This window comes from Episyrphus balteatus, chromosome 3 (genome assembly GCF_945859705.1).
Source record: "Episyrphus balteatus chromosome 3, idEpiBalt1.1, whole genome shotgun sequence".
Lineage (NCBI taxonomy): Eukaryota > Metazoa > Arthropoda > Insecta > Diptera > Syrphidae > Episyrphus > Episyrphus balteatus.
In genome coordinates, this window is record NC_079136.1 from 12,643,822 (window position 1) to 12,665,995 (window position 22,174).

Consider the following 22,174-nt stretch of genomic DNA (forward strand, 5'->3'; position numbering starts at 1 on the left):
TTTAAAATTGAAAAAAAAAAAAAATAGTTTTCACTTAAAAAAATCTCTTACTTCTTTACAACAAAAAAAAAGTTTCATCCAAATGAAACTAACTTTTTCGAACTATATAGGCTGCTGAAAAAGTAAAAGGTCTCGTTTGAATTTGCATTACTGGAAATGCAAGCATTTATACGAAAGAATTCATTTATAGAATCAAGGCTATTTTCCAATATTAGGCATAATTAATTGGTAGAGGTATGTATATATAATAAATAAATGCTCTACTCAGACGTATCAAAACACAGATCCTAGGAGAGATTAAGCCGACCTTTTGCCGTTATAGTCATTATAGTCATTAAAAGTTTGGGCGCTCCTACCGCTGGAATAACTGCCCAAATTAGGAATAAACAGATAGTTATAAGCCAACAAAAAGTTTGGGATATGGAAGGTCTATTCAGAAACTAGACAAACGAAAATTGAACAAGGATTTCAGAGTGGAATGTCCGGAACTTGAAAATGCCACGTGCAGCCGAACAATGACTGAATACCTGAAATATGTAGATGTAAAGCAGCCCATTGCGGATGGCAATGGTGCAGTTTATGTATGATGTAGTGCTTGACTGCCAACCTGGAGGTGTGGGTTCGAGCCCTATTTACCCCCCAGCTTGGATGATAATCATCTTATTCTCAATTCAGTGTACCAACAAAAATTCTTTCCTATCTATTCCTTCTAACTAGTGCCGTGCAGTAAGCATTTTAAAGACCTCAGCTCTTACAGGCTCATAGTTAAAATTTGTATTATTATTAAGTAGGTATAGGTACCTATATCATAGCATTTCGAAAAGTGTTTATGATGAAGGCCTGCGACAAGTGTTAGAATTAAAAGAAACACCGACCCAAACATGACTTAGACCACTTCTTTGCTGTTGCTAAAATCCGGATACGAAAGATAACCAATATCCATGGAACAACAATAAAGACCAAAAAATGTAAGATAGTTTGCCGTCAAAAAACTTCCAGCGCAAGATCACCATGACCAAATGTATAGAAGATCAGTTGCAACACTGTCAAGGGAGTAATTAAAGGTGAAAGTGCCGCGGAATTGATTACCTGGATTTCACTAGGCAACCAAAGCGAAACCCCTGGTTCGACAAAGTGCATTAAAAACAGGAGCGAGTGCCAAAAAGGCAAAAGAATCAATGCAACAAAGGAGTTCGAAATATATAAAGCCAAGAAACTTGAAAAAGACAAATTACTCAACGACAAATGATCACTAAAAACAAATCAACTTTATGAAACAGCAATAAAAAACAACAGGGAAAGAACAAATGTAACGCAGTAAGAAAATCAAGAAAGAAACAAGAATAAAACTAAAAAACAAACAGACAAATAATGTCAACAATTCACCAATTCCTAAGACCAAGTTTACATTTAGCCCGAAGATAGACAAATTCCGAAACGCGTCGTAATAAAACAAAAAACTCAAAAGTTGTAAAAATTATTTTTAATAGACTTACGACTGTAAATAAAACACAAATAATTAAGAATTAAGTAATTTTTTATTTATTAAATTATATTTCAATATTAACATAACTTGGACATCGAAAAAACCTAAAAATGTATTGAACAGGTTACTCAAATTTTAATTTTTTAAATTTTTATATCGAGCTTAACACAAGCCCCTTAATGTTTTTCTTAAAACTATGTTTACATTGTTATAACTTAGAACTTGTACTGAGTGTTTCTAAATTATTTAAGACTAAGAAGATGTAAAACAAGGATTTCAACTCCTAGCATTTGCGGATGATTTTGACATTATTTGAAGAACCAAGTAAACTGATGTACATACCTTGTAGGCAGGAAATCGATTGTCATTTTAAACAGTGTAAAAAGGAGTAGGTAAATATTTTTTTCTTTTGGATTTTTTTTAAGAGTGACAGAATAGGCTTATATGAAATATTTATTCATAAAATGACGGTGCAATTCCCTTACACCTTGGCACATCATTTTTGAAAAATGTTGGGAGAGATTTTGCCAAATAATGATTAAATAGTTAAAAAAAAATCGTTTTGATTATACCTACTTATTTTTACTAACTCGGAATTATAATAATAACAAAAAAAAACAGAATTGCCATTGCGCCAAATTTCTTTCGCTCCCAGCAAGAACCCATACTTGCCCCATTTAAGAGTGCTACTTTTTATTGTCTCTTCTTTGACTTTAAATTTTCTTAAAAGCTTTTTTCGAACAATAAAAATGAAACCCCTTGTTGGTACACACCTCCTTAATCTTAAACTGTTATACTAAAATTTAGCTGTCAAATCTTGTGACGCATTAAGTCTAAAGATTGAACATTTTATCAATTGATAAACAACTAACGTCTGCCATTTTTATCTGATGTTAAACGTGCTTATTTTCAACAAAATATTAAAAAGATTCAAACCCACTTAAATCTTAATCAAGATTTAAGGTTAATCTATACACAATAACAACCGATGAATGATGACTTTTCAAAAGGGGAAATAACTATTTTACAGTTTTTTTTTTTAGATTTTCTAGAAATATCCACTCTTTAACTATTAAGGTGCTTTAAAGATGAAGGCAGGTACATTCCGATATTAAAAAGAAAGACTAGTAATAAGCGTTAAAACTATTTTACCCCACAAACAAAGTTGGTATATGGAACCAGAATACAAAGGCTATACAAATTTATTGACGATAAATACCGTTTTTTTCGTCCATCAAATATAAGTTCCCTAATTTTATAAAAGTGGTAATACCCAATTTAAATTGAAAATTCCGGTGGTGATATTAATTAATTTTGTTATTGACAAGGACGGACATAATTAATTTGAAAGATTTGAATTATCTATCAGACTGATTTTAAGGAAACTGATATCTTCCACACTTATAAGATAGTGATAACAAAATATCAATAAAAAGAATTCGCACTTGTAAGTTCGCATTAGTCTTTGGAAATACATCAATTTGAAATGAACTTGCCTTGGATTCTATTGGCAACTCTAGTTACTCTCGTTGTTTCGGCTCCAGAGAGCAGACAATCCAGTACGGTCACAACGGTGAGAGAATTTTAAATATTTCTTAAAAACTGTCAACATATTTAAGGGAATTTTTCTCCAAAAATTATCAGGAAACATTGGTGATCAAAAATGGTTACCCATTCGAAGAACATTCAGTGGAAACCGATGATGAATACATCTTGGGCGTTCATCGAATACCTTATTCACCCAAAGTGAACACATCAATTGAGGATGAACCACGCCCAGTTGTATTTCTAATGCACGGCCTACTGAGTTCCTCCAGTGATTGGGTTGTTTTGGGCAATGAAACAGCATTGGCTTTCCTTTTTTCCGATGCTGGTTACGATGTTTGGATGGGAAATGCTCGTGGTAACGTTTATTCTCGCAAACACATTTCATACAATCCGAATGGAAAACGTTTTTGGGACTTTGATTGGCATGAAATTGCCATGCACGATTTGCCAGCAATGATTGAATATATCTGTGAACAAACTGGACAGGAACAAGTTACTTACTTTGGTCACTCTCAGGGTACTACAACGTTCCTTGTATTGAATTCTTTGGATGAAGACTTTAAGCACCGAATCAAGTCTGCTCATTTGTTAGCACCAGTAGCCTATATGAAACACATGCAGTCTCCAATTTTCAAATGGAGTTCATATTTAATTGGATTACCGAACGTTTTACCTGAACTTTTTGGCAGCATGGAGTTTATGCCAAGTTCAAGACTGATGGAAATGCTTGGCTATACAGCGTGCACTGAATCATCACCAGTTGTTTCACTTTGTTCAAATGTATTTTTCCTAATTGGTGGTTATGATGCGGAAAATCTAAATGAAGTAAGTCGACTGACCTTCTATTCTATTTATAGACCGTTAATCTTGAATTTCTATTTTCAAGGCTAAATTACCTGATATTTTGGCAACAAATCCAGCTGGTTCGTCTGTAAATCAGATTATTCATTTTATGCAAGAAAAGAATTCCGGACGTTTTTGTCAATTCGATTATAGTATTCGTAATTATGTTAAATATGGTAGTATTAGACCTCCAAAATACCCTCTTGCTAAAGTCGATGTCCCAATCTATCTTTATTATGGTAAAAATGATTATCTAGCTTCGGTGACTGATGTTGAAAGGCTTATTAAAGAGCTTCCTGGAACAAGTTTGAAAGATGCCTATTTAGTTCCACACCCAAAATGGAATCATTTTGACTTTTTGTGGGGATTAAATGTTCAAGAGCAAGTTTATGATACCATTATGGAGAATTTGGAATCAATTCAATAAATTAACAATGTTTTCAAACACATTTTTAAAATTTAAATATTTAAAAACCTTCTTTTAAGAACAATTTATTTCAAAAAGATCTTGGTGAATCAGCAGGTTTCTGGTGAATCAGCAGAAATTCAAAAAGCACGGATAAATTGACGAAGTTGATGGTTAATAATAATGCGGCCACAGGTTGAACGAAAACAGTCTTGTATATTCACTCTAACACCGATCGGTGACAAATGTTAGAGATTAAGGCCCATGCTGTTACGGAGGAACTTATGGTCTCTAAGCTACGGCATCTTATCACTAACATAGGAATGTTTGTAGTGAAAAAATCACCGGTTCTATATATTTCAAACATTTACAATGGTCGGAAAAAGTATTTTGACAAAATGAACATTTTTCTAACTGATGAGCAGGGATAGGATCTTGTGGACCTAAAAACTTAAAAAAAGGCAAAATAAAACTCCGAAAAAGGCATTAAAAGGCATTTATTGAGAAAAGAATGAAATATAAAAATTGATTGCAGTAATTTGGAACAATCATGAGTTTTTTAAAATTTTCAGTTAACAAGCGCCTGCGATTGTCCCTTAAAGCCTGGTACGCTGCTCGCGCTTAATTTTAGCTAAAATAAAATTTCCATACAAGTTATCGATAATAATTTGTATGGGACTCATTTTAGCTCTGCTAAAATTTTTCGATAATTTGTATGGGAGCTAAAATTTAGCGCGAGCAGCGTACCAGGCTTAAGAGTGCTCTAAAGGAGCTAAAATTATCTCTCTACATCTGTAGAGACGACTGGACCCCAATTAAATAACTCGACATCGCCCACTTCAACATTTGCAGGGTGCTCTGGGGTCGAACTACGGCATAAGTTCGTTACCGTTTTGACTATTGCTTTCTCTATTTGATTAGAAGAAAATGATAGAGACATAAAGCGTCAATACGTTAACGTACGTAGTTCGACCCCTGGATTTGTGTTCCAATGTATTACGCAATTTATTTGTTCAACTTTTTCGAGTCCCTCAAAAACATCTTTTGCGACTGCCCCTTTCGCAGCTTCCAAATCTCTCTGGATTATGTCCAAAATCTGGAAAACTTCTTCAATGGAGTATTGTAAATTGAGAATGTTAGCTTTTGAACTCTGATACGTGTCGGTTGTCGGCCGCGCAATAGAACGTAGAAGACAATAAATGGTAGCAATAGCAGACAAACAAGTTGCATATGTAGATCTTTTCATTCGAATTTTGTTTGTGTGGGGTAATTAGTGAATTTTTAATATAGAAGAGATATATTGAGTAAGTAATATACTGAGTAAGTTAGCTTTTTGTTTGTATATTTGAGTGTTTTGTGGGTAGGCATTACCTTTAAGATGCTAAAAAGATAAAAAACATAGGAAAAGACAAAAAAAGGCAATAACAAGAGAAAAGGCAAAAAAAGGCAATAACGAAAGAAAAGGCAAAAAAAAAGGCAAAATAAAATACATATATTTGGAACGAGGGGGACGTAAAACGTGTTTGTATTTAATCTATAATGTCGTACGATTAAGCAAGAAAAAAAGGCAAATTCCACAACATCCTATCCCTGCTGATGAGAATAATCTGTAACGGTACAACATAAAATAAGGAAGTTGACGGTTATTTATTAAGTATATTATGGTAAATCTCATGATGGTAAATGTCAGTCATATAGTTGGTATTATGCTTCGAGGCTGCATTTTTTGTATAAAAAGTACTAATTTTTGAGAAAAAAAAAGTATTTTGACAAACGTTCTTTTTCAACGTTGATAAGGTAAGGTAATGCATTTTACGTGTTTCAAGCACGTATAAAACTGACAGACTTGCTAAGGACCCGATTTGTAAAAAATTGGGCAAAACGGCGAAACTTAACATTGAAATTAGTGCATCTTCTGTTGCACGTTATAATTTCGGTGTGTCTGTTGAAAAATCTGTGAGCATAATACCAACTATATGACTGACATTTACCATCATAAGATTCACCATAATATACTTAATAAATAACCGTCAACTTCCTTATTTTATGTTAAACCGTTACAGATTATTCTCATCAGTTAGAAAAATGTTCATTTTGTCAAAATACTTTTTCCGACTGTTGTATTATTGTCTTCTAATTCATTCAATCACTGGTACAGAGAGTTTTGGATACAACGTAGTGAGATGTGTGTTATATTTACTGATTTTTAAGCTATTGCATACTTAAGCTATTGCATAGATTTAACCGCGATATTAAATCAGAAGAAATAAAATGCACGACTGGGGCCGCACGTACTTGCTCTTGCAGTTCAAAGCCTTTTTATGTTAGCTTACTTGTAGGTTATTAAAGCTGCCTCTATATACATTTTTAAGAAATTTGGTTGAAGTAGGGGAAGAGCCGGCATGGAAGCCAAATGTGAGTTAAATAAAATTTTTTTTTATTTTACTTGACTTTTTTGAAAAAAACTAAAAACGCAGTTTTACTGCAATTACTTTGAATATTACGTATGCAAAATTTTATCAAAATCCTTAGAGCCATTTTTGAGAAAATTGCAATAACTCCATAATGATGTACGGGAAGAGCCGACATCCGCGATTTAAAAAAATGTAAAGACCATATTTCCACTATCCGTATTTTTTGAGAAAAACTAAAAACGCAGTTATATTAGAACTATATACATCATTACGTGTGCTAAATTTAATCGAAATCTTTAGAGCCGTTTTCGAGAAAATTGCAATAACTCGAAAATTTTGTATGGGAGGTATACGTTCTAAGCGAGATATTAAAAAACAAAAAAAAACCAACCTTGGAAATTACGAAAAAAACATCCATACCAAATTTGAAGAAAATCCGTCCACTCGTTTAGGCTGTAGCTACTTGTACAGATGGACGCACGGACGCACCGACGCACCGACGCACAGACCGACGGACGTCATGACGAAACCCACTTTTTTGGGCTTCTCCATCATCGTAATGTTAGTTTTGATTAAAACCTCGAATTTTTTTTTTTACACGAAACCAATACTTGCCCTATTGAGCAAGTAAAAAAGTATTCTTGTGTTTTCTTATTTTTTCATCTGGAGAAGTTTATGACATAAATTTTGTGAATGCATGTTTTCAAATGTGACCTTGTTGTTGTATATGAATTGATAGGTAGATGCATAGCATATGTAACATAATCATTGGTTTTGTGTAGTGTAGGTAAACAAATTATAATTGCATAAGTTGATAAAAAATGCAATGCAATAGCCTTACCGCGGCAGTCCTCGAGTGCCACAAGTCTTTTTTGGTTCAAATCGAATTTCCGCTAAAGTCGGTTCTATTAGTATTACTAAGGGCCATACAAAACTCAGTTTTTCGATTAGAAATTCTTTTCAATAAAGAAAGTAAGGAAATGTGTAACGTTTTGAATTATTTTTTGTTGATTCTGCTCACATATTAAATAATGACTTGAAATCGTTATTAATTAATATTTTTCCTGCATTGTAAGGAAAAAATAATACTGAACATCTGAAAAGATGTGTGCATATTCTTATTCTGATAAAACAGTAATTTTCCTATTAGAATTTTAATTTATTAAACTTTACATAAATGTACAGAATAATATTAATTTACAGCTCTAGCTATCAGGGCCAGGCACGTAGCCAGGATTTCGTTTCGGGGGGGGCTTGGTTCAAAATCTGGTGAACAATTTTGATGTAAGATAAAAACTGCCTGTATACAGTATACTACATGCTTAATGTAATACCTAAAAATCTTGAATATCCAATATTATTTTTTTCTCATAAAACCATCTATGGTTATTGCTATCACGATTCTCAATTTCAAATTATTAAGTGTTTTTTAATGCAAAACTATTTTATTGAACTCAGATTGTCTCGGTTTTAGTTCCATGAGATTCAGCATCGAAAATATCCTAAGATGATGCGCCATCCTAAGATTATTTTTTAAATGCCGCTGCGCTGTTTGCTTATTTTTATGCTTAATGTAGATACATAATGGACACAGCCATTATGTGGATCTGTTGTTGATATTGTTGATTCGGATGTATAGGATTCAAAATTCTTGCAGAGCCTAGTGAGCTGATTCCAAAATAAAGTGCACTAATTTTCTTAAATAAGGATGATACTCAGAAAAAACGATACCATATATATTGAATTTTCTTCCACAATACGAAACAATTAAGTTCAAAACGGTTTAATGGTAGTCTTCTGACCGGCAATGCACTTAAAAACGAATACTTTAATTGCATATTTTGGCAAGATGGGTCCACAAAAAACATTCATAAACCAGACATTTTGGTAAAAGCTAAGGAAGAAGAATAAGAATCATCGTAGCAACTTTCGGGGAAGGTTTTATTTGAAAAAAATTTCATATTTCTTATTTACGATTGATGCCTTTTCATTTTGAGCGGTTGGAGGTTTTTTTGGCATTCTTCTTTATAAACAACTTTTTGGTTTATATTTATATTTTTTTTCTAAGTTTTGATAAACAATTTTTAAAAGTAAGCAATAAAATTGGTTCACATGAATAAAGGCTAAAACAATTTGATTGGCTGTAGCTGGAAGCTCGATGAATTATTAAAAATTAGAAACGGTTTAAAATAACACTAGTCGACTTGGTTATTCAAAACTGTTTAATGTTACCCACTTTCTCGGTTTAATTTTACTAATATCTCAAATTTTAGGCAAGTTTCTTGATCAATATAAACAAGTTGATTAATTTTAAACAATTTAACTTAACCGAGGCGACTACGTTGATTTTAGCTAGGTAGGTCCATTATTTGTTTGTGTGTGTCAAAAACGATTTTAGAATACAAAATTTTACACCATTCAAGCCACTTGCAATGGGTGCTGTTCAAATACCTTTCCAACTGGTACATGTTTTGTTTTTATGTTCGGTTAAAATTTTTTGTTTTTCAATGAACATATCTTAGGATTGAATTCATATATTTTTATTTTATTAATATTAATTTTAAAACTGCCTATATATACACCAAATTTATTGAAAATTTATAATCACTTTATTTAGATATTTATTAATAGTCGGTAGGTATATAATTTCCAAAGAACCATTTTTTAGAGTATTCAAAGAAAAGTGAAAAGTCTTAGTATTATGGTTAAAGAAAATTTACAAAAACAAAAATTGGGATTTAAAAAAAAATATTTTTTTTCACTAATTTTTCTTAAATAGGATACTACATACCTAGTACATACATATAGTAAACAAAATACATATCAAAGACCATTTCAAGTCATTGCCGTGTTGTAATTCCATAGGTTCATTAATTTGGAATCAAATACGAACAAAATATTCTCTAAATTTCTAAAATAAAATAGTAAAAATAAATTCAGAGCAAATAAAGCTTTGTTCTGAAAAAATGATACGAGTTTTGCCTGATTTTCTTATTTCTATCTGCTTTGATTTTTTTTTCTCTCCTAAAAGCCCACAGTATCGGCAACCAAAATCAATTTTAGTTTTCAAACAAGTAGATACTATAACTATCAAAATAATTTTTTTCAAATTGAAATTTGGCGCGAGCCCCCGCCTACTTACATGGAGTAATATGTAGTAGTAGTACCTACTTATTATGTTTTAGACATAAGGTGTGTTTTTATTACGATCGGGCTAAACTGGACAAAAAAAAATGCAGTCGGGGCTAAGCAATGTGCATGTTAAATACAACAAAACCTAAGCCCCTTAATCTTAACTAAACAAAAGGGCTAAGGTGTTGTTGTATTTAAAATGTAAATTGCTTAGCCCTGAGCCCGACAGCGTTTTTTTTGTCTAGTTAAGCCTAGCTGTAACAAAAAACACTTACTAAAAGAAAAGTATGAAGTATGAACAAAACTGCTTCTAAATTTAATTTTTAGTCACATTATTTACGTAGAACATTATTAAAATTTGTATAGTGAAAATCATTTCGGGGGGGGGGGCTTCATCCCCCCAAGCCCCCCCTGGCTACGTGCCTGATCAGGGCTTATTGCTGTTAAAAAAATTAAAATTTATAGCTCTTCAAATTTAAACTACAAAGTTCTTTAAATGTTTTATTTGAATTCTTATTTTATTTTAAATTTTGTAAGTGGATTTATTTTACTCTTTGTTTTATATGGAGTGTATATTTATGTTGAGGTTTTTATTTTCATTAATTAAAAATTATTTTTTAATCAACTCTCAGAGTACTTAATAAATCGATCAGATAAACAATATTTACGTAAAATAAGTTATTATTAACTTTGTTTTCTAGGAAATATTCCATATCAGATAAAATTTAAAAAAACTCATCCACAAACTGAAGATTGCTTATTTAGATAGTAAGGTGGTTCCTTGGTATTAAAAGGTAATAGCTTCGTCTTGGTTTGGTTGATTTGGTTATATATAATTACATTAGGGCGTCCGTAATTTAAGGGTTTTTTCGAGAACAAAGTTCCTAAGTGGAAAAATTATTTCAAAATAGTAAAAAAAAAATGTTTGAAGATTTTTATTTTGACGCTATATGGCGCCCCAAGAGGGTGACATTTTTTTTCATTTGAATTAGGTAAAGGAAGGTTTGACGGATTTTCTTCAAATTTGGTAGGTACAGATGATTTTTCTAGAATTCTGAAAGTAGTTGTTTTTTTTTTATATCTCGCTTAGATAGTTTACTCCCCATAAAAATTTTTCAAATTTTAACAAATTATTCGAAAACGATTATTCAACAAATTGCAATAAAACTGCATTTTTAGTATTTCTCAAAAAAGTCAAATAACAAAAAAAAAAATGTATTTTACAAAATTTTGTCCTAAATTTTGGCCCTTCCCCAACATCAACAAAATTTTTTTTTAAATTTACATAGAGGTAGCTCTTAAAATCTACAAGGAAACTTACATAAAGGTGTTAAATGATGGTTGTTCGAACACGATCACATTGAAATTGAAAACTTATTGTCTTTAAATATATATAAAAAAAAAATTAAAAAAAAAAAGAATTTTCAAAAACCTTAAATTCTCTTTTTTTATCACCTTGCCTACAACTAAATAATACACAGAGAAAAATAGACCACATAAAATAGAACAAAAACAATAAGATTTCTCTATGGTTTTCATCCAAGAAGGAAACCTTATTAAAACAATCGGGTTTTCCTTATTGTTTTAAAATCTGCAAAAAAATAAAAAAACGATGACCAGGCTGGGAATCGAACTGGAGACTTCAAATCATTAGTCGCCCACCTTACCACCTGAACCAACCTGCCATGAAAATATTGATCGCGATTTTTGTTCTAGTGCTAAGTTGCAAAAAAAATCAACTTTTCAGTCAAATTTTAATAAGATTTTCTCTATAAAAATAATAAGAAATCTCCTTAAAAAAACCTTATTAATCGTTGATTTTAATAAGATTTCCTTATGAAATGTATGGACGGTAAAACAATATGGCAATCTGTTAGTTTTTAGCGGGTCATATTTTTCTCTGTGTATATTGATTTAATGTTTTTTTGATGGGCATTCGCCACTAGCTCTAGCTTAAAGCTTCGCTTAACCCTTTCGAACCCAAGCTATGAAAATCAATATTAAAAAATGTTTTTTCGGTATTATCAGATCAAAAATATCACAACTAAGAAATATGAATAGCACAAAGTTATTTTCCAAAATAATAAATAGCAAAGCTAATGTGTTTTTCTCATGTTGCATGTAAGTAACCTGCACTGCCTATGACCACCAAAAAAAGTCGGAGAACTGAGAAAATAACTTTTGATGAAACTATAATGTATGCTAATTCTTCTAAGCAAAAAAACAAAACACTTTCTGCATTAACATTTTTTATATCTTTTTTTTTTTCAAAATTATGATAATATATACCTAAAAAAATTTTTTTTGCAAAAAAAAAAAAATGTGAATTTCAGTCCCTTTCTCGATAAAAAAAAATTAAAGGTATGATATTTGACTAACTTTTTGTAATAATCCGGTAACTAGGCATTATTATCTTTCAATTAAGCCATCGTTACCTAAAAAATTGTTTAATTTAATATTTTTTACGAATTTTTAAAAAAATGTTACATGAGAGTAACGCGGGGTCCGAAAGGGTTAAGAGTCTCTCTTAATTTGTTTGGTAACGGTTAAACAAGAATTTATTATTCAGAAGATCACGATTTAAAAAATTGGTTCTTAGATATAATATTATTTACTTTATTGTTACATTATTATAAAATTCATAGGAAATAATCTTAGTTGACATTTATTTAATTTAGTTTTTATTTTTTAATAAATTATCTGGTTTACTTAATTTTGCCTTGGTATAATTTGTAACAAAATCAAATTTTCTTGGTCTTCTGAACTTTAAATACCTATGTCTTTATAATGTTGTACATATCGAAATGAAATAATAAATACAATACAATACAGTTTTTGGTGTGCATCTGACGGCATCACAATGATTTCTTCAATTTTTCATGGCCATCATTCAATAAATCAGGCAGCTTTATGTATGTAGTTCTAAGTAATATCACTCAGCGCCTGTAAGTATGCATTTAAAATATAATATATATTTTAAATGCCCATTAGCTTTTCAGTCAATTATATTAACTGCATTAATCTGCCTTGATTATGATCCTTATCCCCTTTTATATATACCTATAAAAAAGAATGTTAAACTCTTTTTGTTTGTTCACTGATTCAAAATGTTTCTTAGAAATATCAACGTCTATCAAGAAAAACAACAGTTCAGTCACTGATTAACTTCGATATTTGATATTCCTGATAAAAAAATTAAAAATTCCAGAGTTATTGTCAGTGGTTTTTTAATTAACGAAATGCCCCCCAATAGTGTTGAATGACAACAAATAAACCCAATCTATTTTCGTCACACTTTCATTTAAACTATTTCCATGAGTATTACATTTTTTTTATTATTGATAGAAAAAAACAAATTCATGTACAGGTACAAAAAAAACGTGTTTTTACCAAGATTTTTTGATATTATTTTTATTGTCAAGGCTCCCAGCTGAGATTAGATAGAAATATTTTCGTTCAAAAACAAATAAATCTCAATGACTGTCAATCACATTTCAGGCCATTTTTGATTTTGCGAATTGGATAAGATTAAGCAAGTTAATTTATTTCGAGGATGTAAATAACAAGCTGGAGACTCTGATTTATACTGTTTTTGACCACAAAAGCCCTCCAATATACTTACCCCAAATAGCTTTTTTTCTACAATCTCTTTGATGATGGTGTTAGAAACACGCAAAATGGTTTTTAATCGCCTTAAAAAGATTCCAATCTGACATATTATTAAGTTTATTATCAACAAACCCCCTCAAGATTGAATTATTTTAAGTTTTTAAGATAACAAAAATGGTATAAAATCGAATTGCAACTCGGTCAATGCCACAATACGTTTTTAAAGAAACCACCATGAAGTTGACAGTTTTTATTTTATTGGTTGTTATTGTTTCGCTGGTTTCTGCTGCTCCAAATGGAAGACGGAGAAGCTCTAGAATTACTACGGTAAGAGGCTTTAAATTGTTGAAAAATGTAATTCAGCACTTAACCAAATTGATCATTTTATAGGAAAGCTTGATAGAAAAACATGGCTACCCTTTTGAGGAACACACCGTTCAAACTTCCGATGGTTATGTCCTAACAATGCACCGAATTCCTTACTCCAGTCAAGTTGAATCATCCGAAGATGGACCAAGACCAGTAGCCTTCCTTATGCACGGAATTTTGTGCTCCTCAAGTGATTGGGTTATTCTTGGACCTGGAAACGGTCTAGCTTATCTACTCTCTGACGCTGGTTATGATGTATGGCTAGGAAATGCTCGTGGAAATACATATTCGCGAGAGCACGTCTCACTGAATCCATTCTTTAAAAGTTTCTGGAACTTTGATTGGCATGAAATCGGCTTGTATGATCTGCCAGCCATGATTGACTACATTCGATACTATACAGATGAAGATCAAGTCACTTATTTTGGCCACTCTCAAGGAACTACCACTTTTTTGTTATTAAACTCACTGAATGAGCGTTTCAGCAGCCGAATTCGGTCAGCTCATTTGCTAGCTCCAGTAGCATTTATGGAAAACATGGAATCTCCAATGATGGGTTTGACCTCGTTAATGTTGGGTGGAGTTAGCAAGATACCAGAACTTTTTGGTAATTTAGAATTTTTGCCAAGTAATGAAGTTATGAGTATTTTGGGCCAAAAATCTTGTTCCGATTCGTCACCAATTCAAGGAATTTGTACGAATGTACTCTTTTTGATAGCCGGACATGATTCTGAAAATCTAAATACTGTAAGTTTACTTAGACTAATCTTTACTCGTCATGATACTAAAAGTTTGTATTCTTTCTATTTTAGACCATGTTACCAGAAATATTGGCAACAACACCAGCAGGATGTTCAATTAATCAAGGTTTCCACTATCTCCAAGAATTCAGTTCTGGTGAATTCCGTCAATTTGACTATGGAATGGTTCGCAATAAGCTGACTTATGGCAAAAAGAGTCCACCAAATTATCCACTTGAGAAAATTAATGTACCCATTTATTTGTACTACAGTGACAATGATTACATGGCTTCAGTTGTGGATGTTCATCGATTGATAAGGGCATTGCCAGATTCGACAGTGAAGCGTGCCTATCGAGTGCCACACGACAAGTGGAATCATTTGGATTTCTTGTGGGGATTGAATATCAGAGAACAAGTTTATGATGCAGTTATGGAAGACGTAGAAATAGCTAGACAGGAATCAATGTGGGCCAAATGATTACATGGTTTGATAAGAGAGCTGATAGATGGGTAAAAAAACACGTGTAGTAATGTGATATGACAGCGAGCGATAAGTTTTAATCATTTAAAAACACGCCTCCATGTAAGGTTAAGTTAATTTGTGTTAACAATGTTTTGTAAACATTGCCATCAATGATATTTTTGTTTTTGGATAGATTAAGAATGTACTAGATTAACTGTAAATTGTTATAAACCATATTGGTTTCTTTTTGCACAAAATTTTATTAATTGATATTATAAAAACAAAATAATTTGATCCTCATTTAATCAAATTATTAAAAACAAATACATACATAATAATTTTAAAAACGTCTTTTTTTTATGCTTTTACAATTTTTTTTTATATGAGTCTAATATGTATCAAGTCTCTTTATTTTTTAATTAATAAAATGATCTTAAATTTTACTGTCTCCCCAAAAGTATGCAAACTATCATTTTTCAAAACCTTTAAATTTCTTTATATCGAATATATTTTTTTTTTGTTCCTTGCCAAATTTTTTTAGTATGTGGAATATATTGCTCAACATATCCCGGAAGGAGTCAGGAATTAGTTTTGATAAGATTGCAACCTTAAGATTTTTTTTGTATGCTCATCAATTTAAATTTATACTAAAAAATCTGGGTCATCTTATTTCATAAACATTGACTCAGGATTGCGAAACTAATTTTAAATATTTTAAAAATTCCCTTAAAATGGAAGAAATAAAATGCATAACCGGAAGTACCTGCTCTTATATTAAAAGCGTAAAAGCTGCTAAGAATAAAAGACTGTGTTTAAAAATTCATATAGATATGCTGAAGAAAAAAAAAAAAAACATATCAAATATAAAAACAAACACAATAACATTAAGATGTCAGATAGACCTTTTTACTCTTTCTCTATCATCGTAAAATCATGTCTTTTTGGAGTTGTTACGTCAAATAAAATTAAGAATTTGATGTAATAACTAAGAACGTACCCAACAATTCAGGGGGGAAATCCCTCTGGAATTTCTTATTTTTGCATTATTTTTTTTTTCGATAATAAATTTATTTATCAACCGAAGAAACTATTTTCAGTGGTCTTAGCCTTAAATGAAGCGTCATAAGTTCCTAAACAGTCCCGAAATCCATGTGCTCCGAGCCTACCATAGTACGAAAACGAAAACTTTAAACGCATTTTTCTCGAAACGCGTTTTTTTCCGCGCCGTGCAACGTAACTCAAAAACCAATGAAGCTTTTGACTTGAAATAAAATGCAAATTACTCGTTCACTAACTGGTCATTGCATGAACCTAAAAGTACAACAAAATTTTTACAATAAATATTTTTTTTAACAATTTGTTTATAAAGAAACATTGTGTTTTTTCTTTGTTTTAGTCTCTTAATTTTTATTTTACACTTGTTTTTAGTAAATTTAGGTTCATGCAATGCGTATAAATATATTTTATTGGAAAAAAAATATTTTTTTGATTGTAAATAGTTTTCTGGACCAGGGCATTGCACGGCGCAAACTCGAGGCGTCAACTTTAAAGAGCTGAAAAGCCGCCATTTTGTTTTTTTTTTTTTTACTTAAAAAAATTGTATCAATACTTAATAATGTCAATAATATCATATACTTTTCCAAATTTCAATAAATGCTTTCGTTTTTCTAAACAAAATTATTGAAAAAGCTGTTGTCCAGAGGGATTTCCAACCTTCATTTCATATTTCCTTTCAAATTTAAAATTTGATAAAGAAATTATTTCATAGAAATCTGTGAACATAAACATCATTATTTAAAATGTGAGTTTCTTACGTAGGTATTATTCATAAAATCTTTAGTCTGAATAGTATCAGTGAACAATTTATTAAAAATTAACTATATGTTAAGATTTTAAAATAAGAACACTTGAAATAAATACGAGTACTGTAGCAACTAACATTCTTATAAAGATATCAATTTATATTGACTGGCATCACATTGCAGTTTATTATGGTGGAAACCAAGAAAGTAAATAAATATTTTACAATACCTGCGGAAATTAATATGCATTTGAAGTTTGTGGCAAAATTATTAAAGTTAACTTCTCTGAATATAGACTAAACCGCGGTACTGCTGCTTTATAAATCGCTTTGCAAATCCATTAAATTGACCACTTTTGATGTACTTACTTCATATAAATGCTTTCTAAGGAACATTTTGCATTAAAAAAATTATTGCGAGCCTTGTCATTTTAAAGTTAAAACTTTTTTACTGGACTGTTTCGTTACATAATTTTTTTCAATTAAGCTTTGGAGTACCCTTACACTATAAAATATGTTAAATAGGTACATAGTTTCTGAGATTAAAATTATTGTTAGGGAAGTGCGAGTCAACAAGGCATTTCGGCGAATAAGACCTAAATTCCAGAATTGCAATTAAATCGATCGCAGTAACTCGAGGTAGGCTAAAATTCTTATAGAAAGATTGCGAAAGTATTAAAACATTATACTTTTATGTATACTATACATTGTATAATGTTGGATGTATGTACATATGTGAACTAGATCGTATTGAATACGATTAAAATCGAGATTAATTGAAATTGATTCCAAATCACTGATTGAGAAAATGATATTTAGATCGATTGAATCACAATCTTGTTTTTGTTCAATTTATCAAAAGGTTTCGAAAATTGAGTCGATCATGATTGACACTACATAAGATTTCTTGTATTAGATTTTTTGTTCATAAAATATGATATTGACTACTTTTTAATTGTTTTCCTTAAACTATCAAAAAATGCAGAAAGTGTATAAATATACAAAACCAATAGCTTTTTCATTTGATACATGCTTGATGTCAGTCAATAATTTTTTTCAATGATTTTTCCTCAAAATGTTTAACTTTTGCTTTACAGATTTATTTTAACTTTAACGCCCTTTCTGTAATTTTTAAACTACCAATAAACATTTTTGAAATATGTATTATAAAATTTTATTTCACAAAATTTAGTCAGAATTTCGTACAAAATAAATTTGTATGAAGTCAGAAATTATGATTTTGAATGAATTTGCTTTTATTTCATCGCCTTTAAAGAGGTTAAAAAAGGTTTAAACTACTTAAACTTCATAAACTACAGCTAGAACAGCCACCTTAAGCATTTTTGTCACTTTCCTGTACCTTTTTATAACTAAACGACTAATCCATTCGCTAAGTGGATTTTTTTTTAAATATTTAAGAATTTTTTTTTTTTTGAAAAACCATTTCTGAAACAGACCTTAGACCAAAATTTTGTATATGAATGCAGTTTAATCTGTGCCGTGTCCGAGTTATTTGGTTTAAATTGAAAAATTTGTATGGGAGGTACACTTTCTAAGCGAGATATAAAAAAAAAAAAACCAACTTTCAGAATTCCATAATAATCATCTGTACTTACCAAATTTGAAGAAAATCCATCCACCCATTTAGGCTGTGGAAATGTGTACAGATGGACGTAGGTAGAGACGCACAAACGCACGGACGGAATTGCGAGACTCACTTTCTTGGAACTCTCCATCATCGTAATGTTGGTTTTGATTAAAACCTCAAATATTTAGTTTTACATTTTATATTTTACTAGGCATTAAATTGAATTAAAATTAATCTTTATGATTTCTTACATAAACATTCTATGACACTTTTACTATAAGAACAGGTAAATGCGACCCAGTGCTTCAATTTATTGTTTTCTAAAGAAACTCTCGCCCGTTTCGGAGAGCGTTTTTTATAAAAAAAAGTATTTTTGATTTTATTTCACATAAAGCTTCCCCTAAGAAATACAAAGAGCATGCAAAAAGACAAAGTAATTTTTTTTAATCATTTCGATTTTTGTCATCTGTTTAACAAATATTAAAGATTAAACATTTTTGTGCAAGGTTCGAAAATGCAAGAACTGACTTCGGAAACTTTTTTTTTAGTTTTCATTAGGGTATTTTAGGAATAGGTTATAAATATGTTGTGTGTATCATTACGCCTTTGAAGTGGGAAACCGACGAAGTTACGAATACCAGAGTTACGCGCGACAGAGTTACGGCCGTCAAAGTTACGCGAAACCGAAGTTACGAAAAACTAGAGTTACGAATTCTAAGGTTATGTTAAGCTATGACATGGGATTTTTGGGTTGGCAACAATTGCGAGGAAAGATATGGAATTATGGAAATACAAACAAGAGATTAACATTTTTCTCATTGGTCAGAACTAAATGAGTAAAGCGAAAATGGGTGTTATTTAATCTTGTAAAATTTTGATTGGATAGGTATAGATATACATATATGGTTTTGTTTTTGTGAGAAGATCGCAAAAACGTTGAAATAGAAAAAAAAACATAAGTATACTTATGTAAGTTTGGGGGACATAATTGAAATTAACTTCTTATTTGTCCAACTAATATTGCACCTACGTATTTTTTTTTTTTCTATTAATTAATATTAATTATTCATAGCGTATTTTTTGTATATCTATACCTATCCAATCAAAATTTTACAAGATTAAATAACACCCATTTCCGCTTAACTCATTTAGTTCTGACCAATGAGAAAAATGTTAATCTCTTGTTTGTATTTGTATTTCCTCGCAATTGTTGCCAACTCAAAAATCACATGTCACATGTCATAGCTTAAGAATTCGTAACTCCAGTTTTTCGTAACTTCGGTTTCGCGTAACTTTGACGGACGTAACTCTGTCGCTCGTAACTCTGTTATTCGTAACTCCGTTACCATTTCCTTTGAAGTATGCAATGAATTTGGTTTATTCCCAGAAAATATCTACCGACAATAATTTCATTGTTTTCAATGGTTTTTACATAAAAAACCCGCACGTCATCATCTTACTGATAATAAATAATAGATGTTAACTCTTTGTTTCAAATTTCGTACAAATATTTAGAACAAAAAAAAAAAAACCGTTTCATCAGCGATTAGATTCTATTTTAACGCCTTTTAAACAAAAACACTTCAAATTTAACACTTCACTATCTTTTGTATTTCTATGGAAAAACAACTGATTGGCGTTGATAAATATGCAAAAAAATTAATTTTTTAAAAGATAAAAAAGAATTTTTATTTTTAAATCAAAATTCTTAATACTTCATTTTTTAAACAAAAGACTTTATCTTGGCTTCAAAATTCCTGTTCACTGATATCTCATTGATTCAATATCTTCCATAACAGCATTGTACACCTGTTCTTTAATATTCAAACCCCACAAGAAGTTCAAGTGGTTCCAATTTGGATCAGGTACTTTGTAAGCTCTCTTGAGTGTCTTCTTTTTAAGTTTACGCATCAATTTTTCAACATCTACAACTGAAGCCATGTAATCGTTTTCACTGTAGTACAAAAAGATTGGCACATCAATCTTGTCTAGAGGATAGTCTTTGGGTTTCCTGTGACCTCTGCCCAAATCAAATTGACGGAATTTACCAGAAACATATTCTTGAGCGTAATGAATAATCTGATTGGTCGATGCTCCAGCTGGAGTTGTTGCCAAAATTTCAGGAATCAAAGTCTATAAAAAAGGATATACTTGTTAGTTGAAAACCTTTTAGCAAAAGTGTCTTTTACTTACAGTATTCAAATTGTCATGATCAAAACCAGCGAATAAGAAAATCATATTTGAGCACAAAGCTTGATACGTTGAAGTATCCATGCAATTTTGTTGACCCAATTGCTCGAGTAACCTTGTATTGGGCATAAGTTCAGTGTTGCCAAAGATATTGATCCAACTATTTGGATTTCCGAACAATGGACCTCCCAGTTTAACAATTGGAGACTTCATGTTATCCATAAATGCAACAGGAGCAATCAAATGTGCTGACCTAATGCGATTCTTAAACTTTGGATTCATTGAGCTCAACACCAAGAAAGTTGTGGTTCCTTGAGAATGGCCAATGTAGCTCACTTGATCTTGCTTGGTTTCGTAAAGAGCGTAGTCAATCATAGCTGGAATATCGTTCATTCCAATTTCATGCCAATCAAAGTTCCAGAAGTTTGGCAAATAAGGAATCATTGTTGCGTGTCTTTTGGAGTAGGTGTTACCACGAGCATTTCCCATCCATACATCATAACCAGCATCGGATAGAAGGTAGGCTAAACCAAGACCAGGTCCCAAAAGAACCCAATCACTTGAAGAGCACAAAATTCCATGCATCAAAAAGGCAACTGGTCGTGGTTCGGGAGTTTCAACACGTGCGGAATAAGGAATTCGATGCATGGTCAAAATGTATCCATCGGAAGTTTGAACTTCATGCTCCTCAAAAGGATATCCATGTTTTTCCACCAAATCTCCCTGAAACAAAAAAAATAAAGAAGGTTAAGATCAGGATCCAAAAAGCTGATTGACTATTTCTTACCGTTGTGACAGAACTTGGTGGAATTAAACTCGGCAAAGCCGCAATCACAGGAATGATAGCAGCTACTAAAAACCAATATAACTTCATGTTCGACTACTTATCAACACTGAATAGCCTTAACGAAAATATCAATCTCTTTTATACTTTTATATTTTTGGTCAAAAGATATGGACTTCCCCGTTTGAATTGGCATTGTATTACGGTCAAATTCTATTTTGATTTTTATCTTGATTAGTGCGAATTTAATATGGCACGCTTCTTGCAACATTTGGCAAGCAACATGTTGCAAGAGAGTCTCAAAAACTGATTAGGCTAAATATTATTTATATATCTGACTGTAATCTTTATCAGACAGACGAGGAAAAATTTTAGGTTTTTAGCGGTCTATAAGTTTCTTATTAAATCACGTTGATTGGTCATAACTTTTGTGGTATTTGGGTGCGCGATAATTTTGTGTTTTGACTTTTTGAGCTATAAATTTAAATTTTATGTGAGAAACCTTTAATCCTCTAACAACATCTTATCTTTTGCAAATTTATTGATTTCAAACTAGAATAATAATTGCTTGAGGTATGAAAAAAAGATTGCTAATTTATCTTTTTTAGAAATTTTTGTGTACCTGCATGTACGATTGATTTGCGATAGATATACAAAGGTTCTTTTTTGCGAATTCGTAAACAAATCACACTGGGGATAAAAGTATTTGGTACTTGATGATATGATTGATAGAGGATAGCAAACTTTGGATTCTTAAATGCTCGTATGCTTTGAGGAGTGACCATCTTTAAGGACCTTT

At 31.3% G+C, this 22,174-nt stretch overlaps 3 protein-coding genes across 5 annotated transcripts in view; 2 read left to right on the forward strand and 1 right to left on the reverse strand.

Annotated features, from left to right (window-relative positions):
* The window catches only part of LOC129917197 (uncharacterized), a 139,270-nt gene that overhangs the window by 76,363 nt on the left and 40,733 nt on the right, over window positions 1-22,174 (forward strand). The gene's annotated exons all lie outside the window — the stretch shown is intronic.
* Window positions 13,673-15,244, forward strand: LOC129913160 (lipase 3-like). Its single transcript, XM_055991706.1, has 3 exons — window positions 13,673-13,765; window positions 13,829-14,554; window positions 14,620-15,244. Exons 1-3 carry the CDS (start codon window positions 13,673-13,675, stop codon window positions 15,025-15,027), a joined length of 1,227 nt encoding a protein of 408 aa, XP_055847681.1. The 3' UTR covers window positions 15,028-15,244.
* Window positions 20,115-21,811, reverse strand: LOC129917199 (lipase 3-like). Its single transcript, XM_055997596.1, has 3 exons — window positions 21,379-21,811; window positions 20,595-21,314; window positions 20,115-20,534 (listed from the first exon to the last, which is right to left on the reverse strand). Exons 1-3 carry the CDS (start codon window positions 21,463-21,465, stop codon window positions 20,163-20,165), a joined length of 1,179 nt encoding a protein of 392 aa, XP_055853571.1. The 5' UTR covers window positions 21,466-21,811; the 3' UTR covers window positions 20,115-20,162.

What these genes read in the sequence shown, in the direction of transcription:
- LOC129913160 (XM_055991706.1), top strand. Translation starts at nt 13,673, where the DNA reads ATGAAGTTGACAGTTTTTATTTTATTGGTTGTTATTGTTTCGCTGGTT. An exon ending in GAAGCTCTAGAATTACTACG is followed by an intron (nt 13,766 to 13,828) that starts GTAAGAGGCTTT and finishes ATCATTTTATAG; the next exon opens with GAAAGCTTGATAGAAAAACA. An exon ending in ATTCTGAAAATCTAAATACT is followed by an intron (nt 14,555 to 14,619) that starts GTAAGTTTACTT and finishes TTTCTATTTTAG; the next exon opens with ACCATGTTACCAGAAATATT.
- LOC129917199 (XM_055997596.1), bottom strand. Translation starts at nt 21,465, where the DNA reads ATGAAGTTATATTGGTTTTTAGTAGCTGCTATCATTCCTGTGATTGCG. An exon ending in CACCAAGTTCTGTCACAACG is followed by an intron (nt 21,315 to 21,378) that starts GTAAGAAATAGT and finishes TTTTTGTTTCAG; the next exon opens with GGAGATTTGGTGGAAAAACA. An exon ending in ATCATGACAATTTGAATACT is followed by an intron (nt 20,535 to 20,594) that starts GTAAGTAAAAGA and finishes CCTTTTTTATAG; the next exon opens with ACTTTGATTCCTGAAATTTT.